The 23,108-nt window shown below is 34.4% G+C and overlaps 1 protein-coding gene and 1 long non-coding RNA gene across 4 annotated transcripts in view; one reads left to right on the top strand and one right to left on the bottom strand.

Moving 5' to 3' along the window:
- Nucleotides 1–610: 610 nt before the first annotated feature.
- On the bottom strand, nt 611–5,084 carry LOC132186063 (uncharacterized). Its single transcript, XR_009440700.2, has 3 exons — nt 4,907–5,084; nt 1,601–1,648; nt 611–984 (listed from the first exon to the last, which is right to left on the bottom strand). It is a non-coding gene; the product is annotated as an uncharacterized LOC132186063 (long non-coding RNA).
- Nucleotides 5,085–15,693: 10,609 nt separating this feature from the next.
- EDA7 (embryo sac development arrest 7) overlaps nt 15,694–23,108 on the top strand; it is a 29,071-nt gene continuing 21,656 nt past the window's right edge. Inside the window, exons 1-5 of one of the 3 annotated variants that reach the window (XM_059603369.2) lie at nt 15,694–15,958; nt 16,553–16,698; nt 16,995–17,093; nt 17,246–17,337; nt 19,620–19,720. In XM_059603369.2, coding sequence (XP_059459352.2) covers nt 16,566–16,698; nt 16,995–17,093; nt 17,246–17,337; nt 19,620–19,720 — 425 coding nt within the window. In that variant the 5' untranslated portion in view covers nt 15,694–15,958; nt 16,553–16,565. Of the gene's footprint in view, nt 15,971–16,508; nt 16,699–16,994; nt 17,094–17,245; nt 17,338–19,619; nt 19,721–23,108 lie in introns of all 3 variants that reach the window. The other 2 variants (XM_059603367.2, XM_059603368.2) reach the window with 2 other exon arrangements.

Genomic DNA, 23,108 nt, shown 5'->3' with positions numbered 1-23,108 from the left:
TATGTTTGGACATTGAAAAATGGATCGGGATACACTGCCCTCATTTTGGACGAAAATACTATTTGGTATAGAGCATGAAATATGGACTATGTTCATTCTTTTGGTTAAATACATCTCAACCCTTAGATCAAATGTATAAAAATAAATCCTAACCATTCATTCTCTTATAAATAGAGTCAAAGCTAAAGTCACTTTCACTTAAGCTTTTTATTTACAATCTTAGAACAAGTAAAATTGTTTGCTCCTCCTTTCATTTTATTTCTTAGTTCTTGTCAAATACCATATAGCCTAGATCTTTCTTGTAGTGTTCAAGTGTTTTTCTAAACTAGCTACCTAGAGAAAATTTGGTGGACTTTTACTTCTAAGGATTATTGGGTAAGTGTTTCTTGTATAAATGTGATGACCCGCTTGATAAAAGCATGATTAAAATTTTTGCTTTTAAAAACCAATAATCCACAACAAAGCGGATTGTCACAGTGGCATGGCGATACTGCAGTATGCCACGAACCCATGTATTAACCTGATTGACAATATCATAAGTCTCACTGAGCTATATGCATCATCCATGATTAATCAGAGTTTATATATTTGTAGCGGAATATAAATAACATAGACATAACTTAACACATTTGAGCTGACCATACATCTATGTGAATAATGTTTTACATACCAAAGAATGGCTAAACAAAATGTCTCATGCGACACGAGCCATATACAAAATACCAACATCTAAGCATATACATAAATGCTCTAACAAAGAGGACTAATAAATAGTCCAACAAAATTAACTCCCAACGCATCTAGGCCTCAAACATCATGGCCCAAATACATGGCAACAGGATCCTCATCTACCATCTCTGTACCTGCATCCACAACATCGTCTCCACCATGGAAATCACCACCACCCGTGATGCAGGCGGATTTCATGAGCCCGCCGTCTCCGTTAAATAGAGACGCTCAGCAGTATAGAACTCACTGGGCTATCTAAAAGAGTCATCATTTGAAAACATACTTAAAATTTAATTAGCTTAACAATAAAACATAGGGAAGTCATCATGCAATGTCTAGCTATAACAATATACATATATGTTCCATCTCATACCAATCATATATGCATATTGATACGTCTAGTATAAAAATCATACAAAATCAATCATCATCATCATACAATCATATACTATGCATGCTTATGCTCATGCTCATCATCTTGTGCTGGTTCCATTGTGAGGCCAACTCTACGGTAGGAGACTTGTCATCGCTACCGGAGTTGAACCCCGTTTTCATATCAATGCTTATGCAATGTTCATGCTTATGTCAATGAATCATGGAACTCATGTGCTATCATAACTTATATCATAAAATCATAGAATCATGTCATAAACCATGTAAACCAACCAATGCACATAACAACATAATCATCCCATTATCTTGCAAACCCATAAAGCTCATTGAAACATTTCATCAAACATTCAACCAACACATCTCATAGAACATCATCAATAGTCATAGTATTTCAAACATCATACATCAATTGTTCAACTAAAACATCTTTTATACTTTAAAAATAGCACCCTTTTTGCCCAGTAAGTAAAATACTTACCTTAATCTGCTTGGGTTCTCTTAACAACTTTGACCCACTTGCGAGTACCTATATATTTACATGATAAACACATAGTTAAACTCTATTATAGGCTCTAACAATACAAACTTCACCAAGATACTTGCACCTCACAAGCATCTCTTACTACATCGCTTACTCTCCTAGACATTAACTAAGCACCAAAGACCCTCCAAATAAGCCAACACAACTAAGGCCTTATTCTAATTAATTGCTTTACATTAAAACACCCAAGGTTACCATATTCTTACACCATGTATTAACTTGATTACTAAATACACACTTAATGAATTCCATCTTTACATTAGCAATTTATTACTTTATTAATTCATGATATGAAAGTATATTTGGTACTTATATAATCTAAATGCATATTAAGTTAATCCAATTTCAATAACGCTCTTATGTCACTTTTATTGTACATATATATTTAATTGCAATACTAAGTGAATCCAAAGTCTAGTTATGCATTTTTACAACATAACCAATTTATACATATAATACTCTAATGCCTTAAGGTTATATTTGGACAACCAATAATATACAATCATCTCATCTTAAATCATTTTATTACATAACCTTATCATGCTCTATGTTTATCAACATGTTTACCATTATACCCATCTACTTATCTATTTACTACTCATTACATTAAATACTCATTTACTCCCTTATCATATATAACATGTATATATCCATTCTCATTGTCGTTTACCCCAATTTATAATACTCATAAACACTTACGATAATTACCATGATTCTAACATGACATTAGAACCTAAACCCATATTCATCAATTTCTATTAAACCCATGAAAGCCTAGGGTTAATTAACACTTTAAATGTAATTAACCCATTCAAACAACATTCCTAGTGTTCACATACCAAAAGCCCCAATTTAATTCATACTATGTAAAATTAGGGTTTATGTTCCTACTTTACCAATAGGTAAAATTAGAGTTTTAACCCATTAATTCCATAACCCGGAACTTGTATAATGCATAGCATTCTTGATGCGAACCTCAATCGACACGCTTTGAGACCCAACAAAAAATATTGGAAATTAACCCAAGAAAGCTAAAATCAGATGTTTAGATAGAAAACCCCGACCCAACGTTTATAAATGAAACGCGAACCAAAGGTATAAAAAGTAACAACCTTCGACCCAACGTTTATAAACGAAACGCAAACCGAAGGTATAGGTTTGAACGCCACAAGGAAGAATCCTTGATAAGTTCACAAGTTCTTTGAAGAACTAATAGAAGAAGCAAAGCTCACTTTTTGTATTTTTCATTGATGATCTCCATTACAATGAGTGCATGCTATTTATAAGCATGGCTGAAAATATGACTACCTACTTGCTATGGAAAGGAAATTAAATTGGTTCCAACATTGGAAAGTAAATAAAGTAAAAAAGGACTAACTAATAAAAGCCTAAAATTAAGGTTGATTTGGTCTGAAATTTGCAGCTCCTCCATGCCAAAAATAGACTGAGATTGGCAATTAAATCACGCTTAAGGAAGGTCTTGAAATAGGTAAGTCAATCAACCAACTAATTGGCATGTAATTTGGCAAGTCAATCATCCAATTAATTGGTATGTAATTGGATAGTCGATCAGCCATAATCAACCATTAATCCATGCCATTGCTAAGGAAATTTTGTGCAATCTGCTCCATGAATAGCTTGGATCAAATTTATTACGCCTTCATCTCCCTTTGGGCCAAGCTTGGAATGCCCCATTTTAGAATCAGCCCAAATCTCTTGAATCAGCCCATTAAGTGCTTCTTTGATTTCTTGCATCTTGCTCTATTAATAGGCCCAACTGGAACATCCAATGGATTCTTTAATGGTGCTTGTTGATTCTCATCATTCCCCTTCTCTTCAAAGGATTCGTCCTCGAATCATCAGCTACATCAAAAGGAAGAGGACAATTTTTTGTTTTTTGTTTTTTTTTTTTTTTTCTTTTTGACGTCTCCTTTTTTTTTTTTTTTTTTTTTTTTTTGAACTTGGTGTACGACGCGCACAACAACAAGATATAAGGAACACAAACGGAACAAGATAGGATGATAACAATAAACAAAAGATAAAAAAAAAAAGGATAGGAAACCTGATTTTAGAACCTGTGCTCTGATACCAAATGATGCGAACCTCAATCGACACGCTTTGAGACCCAACAAAAAATATTGGAAATTAACCCAAGAAAGCTAAAATCAGATGTTTAGATAGAAAACCCCGACCCAACGTTTATAAATGAAACGCGAACCAAAGGTATAAAAAGTAACAACCTTCGACCCAACGTTTATAAACGAAACGCAAACCGAAGGTATAGGTTTGAACGCCACAAGGAAGAATCCTTGATAAGTTCACAAGTTCTTTGAAGAACTAATAGAAGAAGCAAAGCTCACTTTTTGTATTTTTCATTGATGATCTCCATTACAATGAGTGCATGCTATTTATAAGCATGGCTGAAAATATGACTACCTACTTGCTATGGAAAGGAAATTAAATTGGTTCCAACATTGGAAAGTAAATAAAGTAAAAAAGGACTAACTAATAAAAGCCTAAAATTAAGGTTGATTTGGTCTGAAATTTGCAGCTCCTCCATGCCAAAAATAGACTGAGATTGGCAATTAAATCACGCTTAAGGAAGGTCTTGAAATAGGTAAGTCAATCAACCAACTAATTGGCATGTAATTTGGCAAGTCAATCATCCAATTAATTGGTATGTAATTGGATAGTCGATCAGCCATAATCAACCATTAATCCATGCCATTGCTAAGGAAATTTTGTGCAATCTGCTCCATGAATAGCTTGGATCAAATTTATTACGCCTTCATCTCCCTTTGGGCCAAGCTTGGAATGCCCCATTTTAGAATCAGCCCAAATCTCTTGAATCAGCCCATTAAGTGCTTCTTTGATTTCTTGCATCTTGCTCTATTAATAGGCCCAACTGGAACATCCAATGGATTCTTTAATGGTGCTTGTTGATTCTCATCAATTCTATAACACATAAAAGCCCCAAGCTAATTTTAGGAATTAGGCTTCTAATTAAAATTCCCCAATTTTCGGACCTAATTAGAAATTTCTCAAATTATTATGATTTCAAGCTTGTAATTCAATGGGTAAAACAAAACCTTAAAGAGAAACTAAAGATTCAACTATATAACAAAATTCCATTCAAGAACCCTAATTTTCGGACCAAAATCAAAGCCCAACAAATCTACACAATTTCTAGCTTCTAATCCCATGGGTAACAAGAAAATCAGAAGAGAAAGCTTAGAGATTTACCCAACAATAATCCATGGTCGGAAATCCCATTTTCGTTCCTCACTTTCTTCTTCTTCTTCTTTCTCTTTCTTCTTCTTTCTTCTACTTCGGACAACAGCAGCTGTCTCTCCCATTCGGTCTCATTCTCTCTCTCATTCGGTTTGCAAATCTTCCTCTCTCAATCTCATAATCTCTCCCTCTCGGTGTGGTGTGTGTACGTGAGAAGAAGGGAAAGAGAAAAGAGAAAGAAAAGAAAGAAAGGATGGGGGGGCTGCTGCACGTGGGTTTTTGGGAGAGGGGAAAAAGAAATGGGATAAGGGGATAAGGGATATCCCACATAGCCAATGGCAGCCAGACATGTGGCATTAGTTAGATCTCCTTTTTATTTTAAAGCCCCATCTTTTATAAATTGCTATATTACTCCACCTCATATTAATTATATCTATTTTGTTCTCTTTAATTCCCCACACTACTTTTATTTATTCTAACAACAACTTATCATTACCATTAATCATTTACCACACTATAACTTATTATTGTACTTTATTCTTCTAATACCATTAACTTATTTTATATATAAATCAATTGTCACACTAACATCATTATTAGTTAAACTATTTATCACTAAAACTTATATTACATAAGTATATCATCATTAAATAATATTGAATTATATTATTATCTCACAAATATTATTATTATTATATTTATTATTCTAAATTATTCCATGTATTATTTATTCTCCTAATTAATTCAAATTACTATGAGGTTACTAGTATTAAGCTTAACTATTTTCTCAGGTCTTACAATAAATATCATGATTTATTGCTTGTATCACTTGTTCTCATTTAATTGTTTAAAGACCCAATAAGCGTATAATGTAAAATAAAGTAATAGATACAAGGGAATTAATAATAATGAGTTAGTGGACAAAATCAATTAAGGACTTATAATATTATCTATATATTATTTACTTTACAGTATTTACACTCAGTCATTTCTTTTATTGTCATTTAAATTTTAGTTCACATTTTAATATAATAAAATGAGTATGTAAAGATGAAGTGACGGATAATAAATAAATATAAAAAGATGAGGGTCTTTAAACAATGATATTATTGGAGAATGAACTAAGTATTGTTTATATGTTTATATTTATATGCAGAAGTAGAGCAGAATACTACACTAAGGAGAGTAAGTATGGATATACTTACTGAGTACTAGCTTTGTTTTATTGTTATAGGAATTCTTATTTTGTCTTATTAATATAATTTTGCAATACAACTGTTGCATAATGTGTCTAATAAAATGGGCTGATAACATAGCCACCTTAAGAACAAGCTGGGTGGATTGCCGCAAGGAACTGTCAGTATCTCAGTGGATGGGGGTATATAACCGTCCAACCGGCCTAATATATAACTAAGTTGGGGCAGTATAGTTGCTAGCACCAAACAAGTAAATCTCTAAAGTGTGAAGGATATAACGGACATAAGTAGGCTGAGAGCTCATGACAAGAGGTCTTATGAAAGATTATCATAAAACGCAAACTAATCTGTATTACGCTGCATTCACAACTCATTCATTATTATATATTTTAGTTTTTAATCTTACTTGTTCAAACTAGTCTTTTTAGTCTTTGTCTCTAGGAAAATAGATTACTCACTTGTTTGCCTATGTAAATATGATAATGTCATCTTTACATAGATCTTGATGCAGGAATAGAAAGTGAGGACGATGGTCCTTTTACTGGTTTTAATGGTTGATAGACCATCTAAAGCAAGATTGATGCTTACTCTACGGAGCAAGACTCATTTATGTTAATCGCTTTTATTACGTATGATGATGTGTGTGAACTTAATAAATATTACTATATTAATTTAGGTGCCGTCCATGGCATATATTTGGTACTCCTAGTGTGTACATATGTTGTAATGAAAACCATGTTTCTATTTCATATCACCTCGAGGTATTTCAGTCAGCTCAATTGTGCTGAGTAAGTTATTCCTAGGTCATAGAAAAAGAAAAAACAGAAGAAAATATATACATACTCCGCTGTAAGATTGTATTTTCTAAAGTTGCAGCGTCACGACTTCGATATTTGCTAGTTCAAATATCGGGGCGTTACAATCTATATTAATACTATCTTAGATCTAAGATCATGTGATATTACGTTTTCTAAGAATAAAGTATCTAATTATAATGCATTGATTAAATAACACAATAACTTATGCAGATATACTATATGATTATATAATGATTAATGATAATATCCAATATTTCTTATTTTATATATATATCTGTGTGTGTGTGTGTGTGTGTGTTTATATGTGTTTATATAATATATATAAACACATATGCATAAATAACAAAAAACAAAGGTATATAATATATTTGTTATTATTGAGTAATGTTTACTATATATTGTTATTTGTTACTTACTAAAAATATACGAGCCGAGCCAAATAATCAAGACCAGCCTTATACGAGCTGTTCACGAGTTTAGTTGAGTCGAGCCGAACTTACTTCGTTTAATATTCGAGCCTGGATTCGTGTCCACGAAACACTTTATTTAATGTTTGAGTCGAGCACGAGCTGAGCTTATGCGAGCCGAGCCCGAGTTCGCTCACGAGCAATTTGCTCTCTTAACACCCCTAGATATAACAGTAAGGCTAGCAAAACTAGTAGACACGATTACGACCCATTAAAACCCGAGACCCGATTACCCTATACATGAACACGTCCCGTTTAGATAAACGGGTTAGCGGTTTGACATGATTATAACACAAAAAATATCCGGGTAACCTGACACGACCCGCTTAACCCGTTTAAAATAACCGGTCCATATCAGGTAGATACGACCACCCGGCACGATTAGCAATTTTCAACTCTATGTTTAGGCATCTTTTAACCCTGATTAGCTTTTTCTGTTCTCTTTCTCTGACTTAATTGTCTCCTTTTTGTTTGGTTTGTGCAAAAAATTTACTTGTATTTCAAGGGGAATAAGTGAGATGATTTTGGGGTTGTGATCCAATTGGATGGAGTTGTTCAATATCGCTGCTTCTCAGGAGGGTGGTTTAGTATATCCTTCATTCCCTTATTACATTGTTTCTTTGTGATGATTTGTATGAGTTGATTCAAAGATTAGTAATGCTAAAGAGATACTAAGAGTTTAAAGTTTTCATATATCTAGTATGTTTGCTTGTATGCCTCTTCAACATAAGTTTTAAAAAGAAAACCAACAGATGAAACCTTCCAAGAGCTGAGAAACAGCACTAGGTAAAACTCTTTCAAAGATTAGACATACCACCATACCGGAGACAGAGAGTGCAAAGAGAGAGAGCGGGCGCATTGAGTCAGGCTGACAGAGAAAGAGGCACAAAGATTCAGAATTTTAGATGACCACTATGACATCGTCCACCACAACGAAAAGAGGCGCAATGCAGAGATTCAGAGATGAGAGAGAGAGAGAGAGAGAGAGAGCCGAAGAGAGTCGCCGGCTTTGGGGGAGGGGGGGTGCTGCGATAGAGTGTGAATAGAAAGTTAAGTTAGGGATTTAGGTTTTTTCTTTTTTATTTTTTTTAAACGGTCTGGTGGGCACCCGATTCTAGGCATTTTTTTAAATGCCTAACCCGCCAGACATGAATTTAGTCATGTCTTAATCGGATAGACTTGATTAAGACCCAAACCCAATATCTATTAATTTCGTGTCGTGTTCGTGTTGGGTTCGCGAGTCGTGTCAAAATTACCAGCCCTATATAACTGCCCATTTTTTCAAGAAAAATGTATTTGTTAAGAAATATTAATTAACAATTATAAAAGTTGTAAAATAATAAATGCATAGAGAATTATATAATATTTAGTACTAAAACCTAATGTAGGATCCTCTCCGGTCCAAATGGACTGGAGACGTCTACAGTTGATGACCAGGATGGCCTTAGGAGAAATCTAGGGCCATAAATGGGACAAGTGTCCCATTAAAAATAAAAAATATTAAAATATTATTTACGATTTAAAAAAATAAAAACAAAAATTAATAAAAGATAAAGGGTGGCTGGTCATCTCATCTTGGCCATAGGGGGTGCCCGACCACCCCATTTTAGTTCAAGCCACCCCCAAGGGCCAAAAGACCAAAAAAAAAAAAAATTATAAAAAAAATAATGGTTTGACCCTTGGGGGTGGCTCGGTCCTGGCCAGCCATTAGGAGAAAGTTCTGTTAGTAATCTTGTGATTGCAAAATTCAATTGTAAAAAAATAAAGATAGCAAATTAGGATGATAACTGTTGATGAGTTGCCATTTAAGTTTGTGGAGGGTGAAGAGTTTCATGATTTCATGAAGATAGTTGAGCCTAGGTTTCAAATTCCTTCTCATTACACTGTGATGAAAGATTGTTTCAAGCTATTCATATCTGAGAAGGAAAAGTTGAGGCCAATGTTCTTGACAACCGGTGTTCGAGTTTGTCTTACCACTGATACGTGGACTTCAGTGCAAAATCTTAATTATATGTGTATCACTGCCCATTTTATTGATAGTGATTGATACTTACACAAAAGAATTATAAACTTTTCTTTAATTCCTAATCACAAAGGAGAGACCATAGGGAAGAAGATTGAATTGTGTATGATTGAGTGGGGTATTAGTAGCATATTTACAATCACAGTTGACAACACTAGTGCCAATGACATTGCTATTGATTGATTGAAGAGGAAAACTAGAGATAAGATGAACACCATATTGGATAATGAGTTTATGCACATGAGGTGTTGTGCACACATATTGAATCTTATTGTAACAGAGGGTTTGAAAGAGGTTAGTGACTCCATTGTAAAGCTTTGAAATGCAGTGAAATATGTGAAGTCTTCACCTTCAAGATTCGATAATTATAAGGGTTTTTTTAGAAAATGAACAAGTTTCGTTCAAGAGTTGTTGTGTCTTGATGTTGCAACTAGATGGAACTTTACATATATGATGTTGGAAGGCCCTGAAAAATGTCAAAGTGCTTTCCAACTTATGGAAGAAGATGATGGGCACTTTGTTTCTACGTTGTTTGAGGGAGGGCCAGGGAGAAGGAGTTTGGAATCTCCTACTTTTGATGATTGGGACAATGTTAAAGTTTTTCTCAAGTTTCTCGAACTTTTCTATGATGTAACAAAGCGACTTTCAGGCTCTTTGTATGTAACATCTAATATGTACTTTCAAGAAATTTGTGGCATTCAATCACATTTACAAGCATTTAGTGAGAGTAGTGATTATGTATTGAGTGTCATGGCAGAGAAAATGAAGACAAAATACAATAAGTATTGGGGAGATCTTGATAATGTTAACATGATATTGTTTGTTGCAGTTGTGCTTAATCCAAGCACCGAATTAGATTCAATAGACTTTTGGTTCAAAGAATCTCTCAATGATAATCAAGCAACTCATATGATTACTAAATTGAAGAACCACACGAACAACTTATATGGTAGCTACAACACCATTGGTGGGAGTTCATCTCAAGTCCAACATTGTAATGAATTGACAAAATGTTCATCAATGACAATAGATGAAAGTGAGAACAACAACCTTTCACTTCACTTCATGAACAAGTTTCATAAGTACCTATCTTCTAAAAGTGATGTAGAAAACAAATCGAAGCTAGATCAGTATTTGCTGGAGGCTGTTGAAAAAGTGAGTACTACTTTTGATATTTTAAATTGGTGGAAGGTTAACTCAATTATATTTCCAATACTTGCCCAAATAGCAAGAGATGTTTTGGCCATACCCATTACTACAGTTGCTTCAGAGTCTGCTTGTAGCACCAGAGGGCGTGTGTTAGATCCTTTTCGAAGTTCATTGTCTCCAAGAGCCGTTGAAGCATTGATATGTTCACAAAATTAGTTAAGGTCAAAACCAATAGTTAGTGGCATTGACAATGGTTATGATTCAGAGATAATTGATGATGCTAATAGTTATAGGCTCGAATCAGGTAAGCCTTTTATCATTAACTTATTAATTTATTAAACTATTTACTTGTTCCATTTATCCATTTAAATTATGATTGTAATTCTTTTTTGTTCATTATCTTTGTAGATATCAATTTCAAGAACATGAGCATTTTACTTGAAGAAGATTAGTTGAAGGCTAACGCCTTAAAGGTGTTCCTATGCTGGGCGTTCTACTTCATGGCTGCTGCTTGCAACTTCTATGTTACTGTTTTTGATTGTTGGTTTAAATTTTATGTAATCTTTTAAGTTTTGTGTGTGCTGGACGGTTGGACCATCAAGTTATGTTGAACTGACGAACTTCTTAGGTTTGTGTGCGCTGAATGTTAAAGTTTTAATGTCGTTCATGTTGGATTTGTTTTACTGCTAGAATTTTTAAGTACATGAGTTGAAATTTAAGCTTTATGTTTTATTTGATATAATTTAAGTTTAGGTTAGATTTTTTGATATTTTTTAGGCTAGATGTTTTATTTGATATATATATATATATAAAATGTCTTGAATCTGATTTAGCATGAAAAAGCGCAAACATTGAACTTGGTTAACATGAAAAAAATGCCCATTTTAATTTTTATCATGTTACATTGTATATATAAAAAATTTAAATGGGAAACAAAGTTACAAAGCCCTAATCTCTGGCAGACCAGTTTCTGTAAAAATGGGTTTCGAAATTCAAAACCCATACCCACCTTGTAAGGACCGAATTCTGAAAATGGGTAAAACCCGGGTTGATCTGACCTGTGCCCACTCCTACTTTTCAACGTTATTGAAACGGAGTGTTTTCACTTTACTTAAACGGTTTCTTTTTGTAAAAAATCAAGAGTCGTCTTCCTCTCTTCTTCTCCTTCTACCTTCATTTGACCTAATCTCTCTCATAACACCTGAAATAATCTAGTTGGTGGCTAACTGTGAATCCTCCTCCCTCCGCCCCAATTACAGTAACACATATCATTAGTCCAATAGTCCTATAGGTTTGAATATTATATAATAATTCTTCGTCTACTTTTTAATATGTGATTATAGCTCTGTGCCTCAACCATGCATTGGAAGTTATGGATTTTACAGTTGTTTTCTTACATTAGGTTTAGTACATAATGCATTTATTATTTTACAACTTTTATAATTATTAATTAATATTTCTTAACAGGGACAGATTCTCAAAAGAGGGATAGTTATATCTCGTTCTAAGGCAGTCTTTCTCTCTAAAAATTCTCAGTTTTTCATTCTTTGAGATACATCACTTTCTCTTCTTTGGCAAAGCAAGCAAAAAGAGATAGCGTACCAAGAAGGTACCCTCAAGTTGACCTTTGCATCTGGAGTGAAGGTGTACACTGTGGCATCCTAGAACCGCTCTCTCGCCTCCTGGCTTGACCCCAAGAAGCTCTGAACTCTTCGCAAGGACAAAAGTGACTACTCTACACCCTTCTCTTTTCTCTGTTTCTCCAATTTATCCTTGTGCTTTGTCCCTATAATATTCATGTTGCTTTATGTTATATTTGTCATAGTTTTTTTTTTTTGGCAATTTAGATGTGCCCTACCACCAACACACTTTTCAAAACAAACTACAACATTATTTTAAAAAACGACAAAACACTTCTCAGAAAATAAAACACAAAAAAAATTTTGTAATTTGTTTTGTTGAATCATTAAAATGTTCATTAATTTTGTTGATGTCTCGTCCCCTTTTTATTTATTTGTTAGATTACATGCAAATGGTGGACTTGATACGGGATTTGAGGTTTAAAACTGTAACCATCAAGATAAAGGCAACTCCTGATGGGGAGTTTCTTATATATATATATATATATACACACACACACACACACATGTACGGTAAAGCTGGCCCATGCATAATGGAAACGGGGTTCAACTCCAGCAATGATGACAAGTCTCCTATCGTTGAGCTGGCCCATTCATAACGAGAAACGGGGTGACGGCTCCCGGTAGTGATGACAAGTCTCCTATCGCAGAGCTGGCCTCATATTTAAAGGAAAAACGGGGTGACGGCTCCCGGTAGTGATGACAAGTTTCCTACCATAGGGCTGGCCTCATATGTATAAAAAAAAACGGGGTGACGGCTCCCGGTAGTGATGACAAGTCTCCTATTACAGGGCTGGCCTTACAATGAAAATGACACAAGATGATGAGCATGAGCATAAGCATGCATAGCATATGATTGTATGATTGGTTTTGTATGGTTTTTATACTAGACGTATCAATATGCATATGTGACTGGAATGGGACGAAACATATATGTATACTGTTATTGCTAGACATTGCATGATGACTTCCCTATGTTTTATTGTTGAACTATGTATCTTGTGAGTGTGAACAAAGTTAAATTGTTATTTTAGATAAAACAAGTACGTTTTATACTGATGAGCGTCTCTATTTTATGGAGATGGCGGGCTCATAATTTCGCCTGTATCATGGATGGTGGTGATTCCTATGGTGCAGATGCTGTTGTTGATGCAGGTATAGGGACAATAGAAGATGACCCTGTGGTTATGTATCTATGTTATCACGGTGTCTGAGGCCTGAATACATTGGGTGTTTATTTTTTTGGACTAGTTGATAGTCTCATTTTTGTAGAGCATTCATGTATATGCTTAGACTTTATTATTTTGTATATGGCTCGTGTCGCATGTAACACTTTTGTATAGCCATTCTTTTGTATGTAAGTTTTAATCACCTAGATGTATTAATCAGCTATGATGTGTTACGTTATGTCTTATGTTATTTATATTCTGCTGCAAATATATGAACTCTGATGAATCATTGATGATGCATGTAGCTCTGTATGGCATATGATATTGTTAATCAGGTTAATGCATGGGTTCATGGCATACTGCTGTATCGTCATGCCACTGTGACAATCCACTTTATTGTAGGTAATGCTTAAAAAGAAAAAAAGAAAAAAAAAATTTAGTCATGTTTTAATCAAGCGAGTTGTCACAATATTTATATATACACGTTTTTTAAGAATAAAGTATCTAATTATAATGCATTGATTAAATAAGACAATAACTTATGCAGATATACCATAAGATTATATAATGATTAATGATAATATCAAATATTTCTTAATATATTAAATATTAAGAAATATATTTCTTAATATATCTACTATATTAAGAAATATAAAATATATTTCTTAATATAGTAGAAATATATTTCTTAATATAGTAGATATATTAAGAAATATATTTCTTAATATTTAATATATTAAGAAATATTTGATATTATCATTAATCATTATATAATCTTATGGTATATCTGCATAAGTTATTGTCTTATTTAATCAATGCATTATAATTAGATACTTTATTCTTAAAAAATGTGTATATATATATATATGTTACATGATCTTAGATCTAAGATAGTATTAATATAGATTGTGAGATAATATGATCATATAATTTAAGTATGAATATATGACTATTAGATTGTGTGGAATTTAGGACTTAGAGTTTCAGCATTATCATTAAATTAAAATTAAATAATTAATAATTAAGTAATTAATGTGTTTCTTATAATTTATATATTATAATCATAATTTGTAGTAAGTAAAAACTTAACAATTTTTACTTCTTGCAAATTGTTACGTAAGCAATTCCTCATATTATATTATGAGGAATTTAGAACTTAGAGTTTGAGCATTACCATTAGATTAAAATTAAATGATTAATAATTAAGTAACTAATGTGTTTCTTATAATTTATACATTATAATCACAATTTGTAGTAAGTAAAAACTTAGCAATTTGAATTTAAATCATATATATGTCATGAATCGTGATTATGGGATCATAAAATATAAGTATATAAAAATTAATATTGACTCATATAATGATACAATCATATAAGTATATAAATGTTTACATATAAAATAGAATATATATTAATATTGACATTATATACTTGACCCGTGTTAAGCATTAACATTTTAACATATTAACTAAATAATATTATATGTAATATGATAATGGTGATTAGTGTGTATGAATGTGTGACATAAAGCGTTTTACGTTGTGATTTAAAAAATATTTAATCTAAAATAAGAAAAAAAAAACGAATTGAAAAAAACATAATTTTTAAAATCGTAATTATTGAAATTGAAATAACAAACTGACCCTAAATAATATTACATAACACAATTTTTATTCCTAATTCCTAAATTTTGAATTTTTTATTGAATTTAATCATAGCCGTCCAATTTAATTGAATTTAAACCGTTGAATTTGATCTACGGTATATAAGTAAGTGCAAACCAATTTGAAAGAATTATATGGTGTGCCACATGACATAATAAGCTCATTAATCTGACGTTCTAAATTGAATAAGAAAGTCAAGATCCTAATAAACAGTCTAGATCATCTACTATGCTTGCATGGAACTGGTCTCACTATCAGACGCATACAGAGGATTAATTTCAAGTGCATATATTCCAGAATTAATTCTGTAATGCGTGCGCTTTGTCGGTTGATTTTCACCATCCAAAATGTTTTGATGATTTAATAGCCGTTGGATGCTATTAATGGATGATAGCTAGCAAGCATTTACTAAGTAGTATGTATATGGTGTAATAGAGACACCGCAAGCTTGCCTTGTTTGATCTAATCTGACTATTAATATTAAATGTTGAAAACGTATATACAATCGATGGATCATATTGAACAAGCACACCAGATCTAAGTAGAGACAGCCACATGGGATAAGCTTTTGGTAAAACGAATCAAACCGTTAATATTTAAAATTTAATTATTTTTCCAAATCCAATGGTTGCAAATTAGAGAACCCAAATTTAACCTGAATGTATCGTCTCTGATCTCTCCATTCTCTCGACTCTCCTCTCTGTCTCCACCATCCTCCTCGCCTCCTATTTCTGTTGCCGCTCCCACCACTCTCCCCCAGTGCCCCCAACAGCAACCACCACCACCACCACCGCAGCAACCACACACCTCGACGCCTGGCTGAAGCTGAACGGCTCGTGCCCGGTTTCCAGGAACTTGCCGCTGCCAACCCCGCTGTCCACGCCGCTCTCGGAGGTCGTTTCACTCTCGCAGTACGCCGTGGATCGGAGGCGGAGGAGGTGATAAGATTTGTGGGTTTTTCTTTTCTTTTTGGGTTTTTTTTTTTCTCCGTTTCTTCTTCTTGGGTGGTGGGTGGTTTGGGGTTTTGCCGTTTGATGTGTTTGTTTGGTTGCCCAGAAAAATGTGTAAATATTTTTGGATAGATAGGTATTGGGGTTTCTGTTTTTTACTGAATTATGGTTTGTGTTTGATGAAATTAGAGCAGAAAAAGTATCTAACAGATGGGTGTTGGTCTTTCACATAATATTGAATTCTAGGATTGAATCATTTTTGCCAAATGCATGTACATATACATCCCAAAATTAATCGAGCTTGAGCTCGAACAGGGTTTGCAACCCTATCGAGCGGAGCTCGAGCAACATTTCTAGGCTCGTGTCGAGCTCGAGCCTGGCCTCAAAGTAAACGAGCCGAGCCTGGACGAGCCAAGCTCGCCCAAGCTCGGCTCGTTTACACCCCTTATATCTCGTTCTAAGAGCTCGCCCAAGCTTGGCTCGGTTACACCCCCTTATATCTCGTTCTAAGGCAGTCTTTCTCGCTGAAAATTCGCAGTTTTTCATTCTCTGAGATCCATCACTTTCTCTTCTTTGGCAAAGCAAGCAAAAAGAGATGGCGTACCAAGGAGGTACCCTCAAGTTGACCTCTGCTTCTGGGGTGAAGGTGTACACTGTGGCATCCCAGAACCGCTCTCTCGCCTCCTGGCTTGACCCCAAGAAGTTCCGAACTCTTCGCAAGGACAAAGGTGACCACTCTGCACCCTTCTCTTTTCTCTGTTTCTCCAATTTATCCTTGTGCTTTTTTCCTATAATTTTCATGTTGCTTTATGTTATATTTGTCATAGTATTTTTTTTTTGGGCAGTTTAGATGTGCCCTACCACCAACACACTTTTCAAAACAAACTACAACATTATTTTAAAAAACGACAAAATACTTCTCAAAAAATAAAACACAAAATTTTTTTTGTAGTTTGTTTTGTTGATTCATTAAAATGTTCATTAATGTTGTTGATGTCTTGTCTCCTTTTCATTTATTTGTTAGATTACATGCACAGGGTGGACTTGATACAGGATTTGAGGTTTGAAACTGCAACCACCAAGATCAAGGCAACTCCTGATGGGGAGTTTCTTATAGCATCAGGTTCTTTTGGAGCCCATTTTTATACTTATGATCTTGTATGATGAGATAACTTTGTTTTCAAAAAAAAAAAAAAAAAAAAAAAAAGGAATAAACCAAGTAAAGCAACAATTACACAATATGTATCATTTATTGTGATTCAACATTGAATGTAGGTATATATCCACCCCAAGTCAAAGTGTATGAGCTTAGGGAATTGTCACTGAAGTTTGAGAGGCATTTGGATTCAGAGATAATTGATTTTCAGGTACTTTTACATGCTTTCTATAGTCTCCCATTCACCAAGAGATTGTATTTTGCGAGGCACTAACCAACATATTCATTCCTAAGAATGCCATATAAGTGACATTTGAAATCTTTAGTGATGGCTCAGACACAGGTGTATACAAGTTAAGTCGAGCCTTGTGCTGCTTGGGCTCAGATTGACATGATATCAAGTGGGCTTGAGCTCAACTCAAGCTCCAAACTTAGCTTATTTACTGAGCTTGAGCTTGGCTTCTGGAAAAAAGCTCAAATGTTAAGTTTGGCTTGATTTGAGTTAAGACTCAAGTTGGGTTAGAAAAGTGTTTTGATGTGACATAAATGTGAAAGTAGTTCTGAGTGTTTTTTTGTTTAGAGTTGTTTGTTAATGCTTTTGTTTTTGTTCTGTTTTTGTTTTTGTTTGTTTTTTTTTTTTGTTGCTAAAAAGCAAAAAACATTGTCAATCTGGCCACTATTTTTTTTTTCTACAAACACTTGTTTATTTCTCCCTCCCTCTCTCTCTCTCTCTCTCTAAGCTAATCCGGGTACACGTTAAAAGAATTAATTTTAAGTACAATAATAAAAATAAAGAGCAATATTTCACCTCCAAAAGTGCAAAGCTCTAAGAAAAACAATTTTAAAAAAGTGTATATATAGGTTCTGCAGTCTATGAGATGACCCTATGAGCTCAGACTTGATCTTGTTTACTAAAATTACCAATAAAAAAACTAAAATGTACCCGGCCAATTCTCATTCCATAGATTTGCATGCTTGTGTATGTTAAGGCACATGCTTAACTACACTTTTAGTTATGCATTTATTCATTTGAAATCTAATGATGAGTTGCCTCTAAAGTGTCTCCACATCATTGTCCACCATTGGTTGTCATTTGCTTGCTATTTTGCTGCAAACTTGCCGATGTTTGCGTCACTCAATGATGATTTCGGCTGCTTAGAGCTTCTTGTAGAGCATGAGAACAAGCACATTTCCAATGACCATGATGGTTGTAGGTTATGGACATTTCCAAGAACTATGTTTTACTTGTGGAATCTTTTAAAAAATGTAGGCATATTAATGAGTTGTTGTTCAAGCTAATGTGAAGCAGGATAACTCTTCATGTGCTGATCCTAACCTCCTTTTGTGATTGGCTATATTGTCAAATATCCCCTATTCTACTAGGGGCGTAGGACATCTTTCTCTCTTTCTCCCCTCCTCTTCCTTAGATGTATGTCAAAAATGTTGAATAATCTGTTTCTTAGAGTTATGCCTTTACATGGTAATTACATGAGAAATATTCTTCATTAATACAAGAAAGTACTGGTCCATGTGGAAGGAAAACAAGAGGCCATGTTTGTTAATGAATTTGTTTTCTGCTCTCAAGTCTCTCTCTTTTTTTTTTTGATAACTGGGGTATCTGGGCTTCGCCAACTAGATTTTCGGGATATTATCAAAGCGCCCCCTCTACACGGGTCAGGTAAGGCTTGGGCTTTCGCCCAAGGACATGGCCCAAAGAAATTGTTTGCATTTAAGAGGGGTTGAACCTTAGGTGTGATGCTTCATGAGGCACCAGGGCCAAGTGACCTAATACTTCATAGACATTAACAAACAACTCAAAACACAAACACTCATCAAAATGCAAAAACTGTTTTAACCCTTATGTTACATTAGAATACTTTTTCAAACCAAAAACAGAAAAAACTCCTCAAAATACATTAACAAACATACCCTTGAAATTCAGGTGTTATTTAATATATTTTCATTAACAAACATACCCTTGAAATTCTATTTAATATATGTATTTTCTTTTGAAGTAGCAGATATATTTTGTATTAGGTCTGTGTGTGTGTGTGTATATATATGCAAGTGTCTTAAACACAAGTAGGCAAAGCTCCTTTAGAAAGGGAGTTGAGTTACTTGTCTGAACTCTGAATCATGGGGATTCATCCTATTTTACCTAGGTGGCCTGTTGTGGAGTTGGCTGGGTACAATTTCAACATCTTGGCCATTATTCTACATAAGGGAGTCACTAAAAGCTCCATTCAATATGTCTCTAACTACATAGAATTCTTTGATGCTTTTTTTTTTCCTGGTTTCTGGAATTTGACCCATGTTCAATCTTATGTCCCCGGGTGTGGCCCTCCATATGTGGACTGCAATGCCCTTTGAAATGTTATGGGTTTCTCTTCCTAAATCATAATGCATTTCAGCCTATGCTTAATGTTCTGTGTTCTCTTTCACAATTTTTACATTTTTGAAAATATGATTGAATAAATGTTTTGTGGCTCATAGGTTCTGGCTGATGACTATTCAAAGCTTGCATTTTTATGTGCTGATCGCACTGTTTATCTACATGCCAAATATGGAAAACATTATAGTTTGCGGATTCCAAGGTTTCCTTTTTCTACCTTACTAACATTTCTTTTCATGCATAGACATTGTATTCTTTGTATTGTTTTTTTTTTTAAACATATATTAGACATTTATATTTAAGTTGGGTATTGAATATGTATTGAGCAGTTGATCAAGTTCGCCAAATTACTTATTGGCGTGCTTCAATGTTCCTACTAATGTCATATGCCTTGCAGAAGTTGCAATGAAATGTTCTATTGGGTGGGTTGATGAAGAATTTAAGTTTCATCTCTTGGTTTGGAATAATGTGTGCTCTTCTATCATTAAATGGGGAGATGGGGGTGAGAAAAACCAAGTTCCACTAATTAGGCACTGAGGTGTAAATGGTTATGGTGTTATGATGAGGAAGGAGACCTTTTGCAGGCTGGTTATTGGCCGAAACTATCACGAAAGCTTAGGTTCTATGAACTACAGACTTGGTAAGAAGGCCACATGGTTGTAGTCTATGGAGAACCGATAGATTTGGTTGGGGAGGGATGGTAGAAGAGTTTGTTTTTGGCGTGATGTGGTATGGGGACCTTGTGTTGGAGGAGTTGTTTCATGACTTTTTTTTGATGGTAGAGGATAAAGATCCTTTTATGTTCTCTTATCTGAGCATTTTGGAAGATTCACAGCTACAATTTTCAAGAATATCTTGGGTGGAATCCCACATCATTCTTTCACAAACAGTACCATAAGTTTTGTTAAATCACTACTTATCCTATACTCTTAAGTTGATAGGTAGTGATTGATGCAATCATCTAATTAATATTCTAACAGATCCCATGTAGAATCAGACATTAGTTCTTTGCGGGTTTAGGGTTTCTTTTGTGGGCGTCTTGGTGTTTCGTCTTTTTTGGATTTTTCTGTGTTTATTTTTTTGGTGTTCCTTGTATGTACTTCCTGTATATTTAGGGCGCCTCATGCTTTTTAATGATATTTGCTTGATTACCTGAAAAAAAAAAAAAAAAAGAATCAGACATTAGTTTTTGACAATGAAAATTCTGTTTAGTTTATTTTGTGTAAGTTGAAAGTGGACAATAGTGAAGTCAATTCCTACTCAATATAAGAGCACTAGCAACAACTTTCCTAAATTCTATTTCCTTCCCTAAATGTCGGGAAAACTCTTAAAAAATCACCTGAAACAGACTCTCTTGGTGTTCCCTAAACCAAGGGAATACCAAGGGAAGCAAAAGTGCTACTCTAGATTTGGTTCCCTTAACATTATTTTAATATAAAAAGGCTCTCTCTTTTCTCTCTCTTTCCTCTAGCATTTATTTGAAACAATATTTAAATGGTTTCTCTTTCCTCTCTCTTTGACCTAGCATTTAATTTAAAGAATATTTAAATGGTATAGGGAAATGATAAGGGAAACTATTGTGGAGCGTTTTTGAATAGGGAAGCAAAAAGCAGTTTGGTTCTCTATATTTAAAGAAAATCTAAGGGAAGCTGGTGCTAGTGCTCTAACCTTTTATCCCCGAAGATACAAAAATCGAGCATCTAATACTAGCATGTATGGCATCAATAATGCTACACCCCTTCGTGGAACCATGTCAGAATTCAGTTTGGCCCTAATTCTTAGAATTACCCCTTGGCGCAACACTTCAGCAGTTTCAATAACATATTACCACATGATTAGCAATTAGAGTATGTTGTTGAAATCTTAGATTTTACAGTAACTTCCATGATTAGCAATTCGAGTATGTTGAGTTGCTTTTTCATCTTATTCTTATATTCCTGTTGGCGAATGGCCTGGTCATTTGAAGCAAAAGCTAAACTTTAGTGGCAAGCTTGATGTTTGTTCTTATTGTGAGGTGTTTAGAGGTTTCTAGTGGGAGGCATGTGCTTCGTCCCCTGTTGGCTCTCTCTGTCCTTGGAAGAGCATTTGGAGAAATAACTCCTACAAGAGTGACGTTCTTTGTTGGGACGGTTACACTAGGAAAGATATTGACTTTGGACAACCTGAGAAAGAAGCATGCTATTGTGATGGATTGGTTTTGTAGGTGTAAGAAGAGCGGAAAATCCATTGATCACCTTTTGCTCTATTGCGAGGTGGCTAGAGACATTGTGGGTTTCGGTTTTCCGTCCTTTTGCGATAGAGTGTGTCCATGCCCCAAAGCATGGTGGAGTTGTTGGCTAGTTGTAGATGTTAGTTTGGAAGCCACCTTAATATAGAAGTCTAGAGGATGGTTTCCATGTGCTTATTGTTGTGCTTATTGTTGTGTATTTGGAGGGAATGCAATGCGCTAAATTTTGAAGATTGTAAGAGTTCAATGATGTCCATCATCTTGCGCTTCATTGTTCATTGGTGATAGCATTAAGGTCCTTTGTCTTTTATTTGGAGTTCATTGAGTATTGTTTGGAAGATGGTTGATGTTGGTGGTCGGGAGGTCGTGCTAGAAGTGCGGTAGGTCGGGACTTGGGTTATGGGTTATGCCTTGTAGAGTAAGGGACTTGTTCTATTGTTGGTGGTCGGGAGGTCGTGCTAGAAGTGCGGTAGTGTGGAAGATGATTCCTCTGTCTTATGTGGTGTATATGGATTGAAAGAAATGCTAGATGTTTTGAGAATTCTACTAGGACTATAGAGGAACTGACTCATCTTTTCTTCTTTACTCTTTACTCGTGGACAGCCGCTTGGCTAGCTTCTTTAGTTATTAGCTTCTCTGATTTCCTCTTTCATTTCTCTCCCTCTTAGGCGCTCTCTTTTATACTTCCCGTGTATATGGGTTGCGCCCCTCTTCGCTTTTAATATAAATTTATTACTTATCAAAAAAAAAAAAAAAAGATGGTTGATGTCTTCAGTGCTTTTGACAATAGGTATATTCTTTCTTTGTTGATTTTTTGGTGCTTTGAATATTCATTTGTATTTTTGAAGGGAACTTTTGTGTATACTAACACAAGGCTTTTCGTATTTCTAATAAAGGTTTCATTACTTAAAAAAAAATTTGGCATTTTGAAAATTTGTGAGGCGGGGTTCACTCATGGATTCCACCGTAGATTATGAATGTTGAACAAGTACTTTTGTCTATATATATATAGTAAGAGCTTTCTAGGTCTAGCCTCTTTAAATAATAAAAACTTAAATTCCGTAATTACTTGTATTCTTTCTTTCTTCCTTTGTCTTTCGCGTTTACTATCAATATTAAAACCACAGCCACCCTCATGAATTGATCTGTTCATGCCTCATCAACCCTTAAAAATCCTAGTTTAATGACTCAACCTCTAGTAACAACTTACTCTGTGATCAGGCCCACTATCAACTTTTTCAACCTCTTGACCATTAATATAGGTATCATGAACATAAAGCAAATGGTTAGGAAGGCTGGACCATATACAATTTATCAAAGTAATTCTTCCATCTTTTGAAGTAAAATCATTTCTAGCTTGCTA

Source organism: Corylus avellana, chromosome 6 (assembly GCF_965113065.1).
Source record: "Corylus avellana chromosome 6, dhCorAvel1.hap1.2, whole genome shotgun sequence".
Classification (NCBI taxonomy): domain Eukaryota; kingdom Viridiplantae; phylum Streptophyta; class Magnoliopsida; order Fagales; family Betulaceae; genus Corylus; species Corylus avellana.
This window is presented reverse-complemented; position numbering and strand designations above follow the sequence as displayed.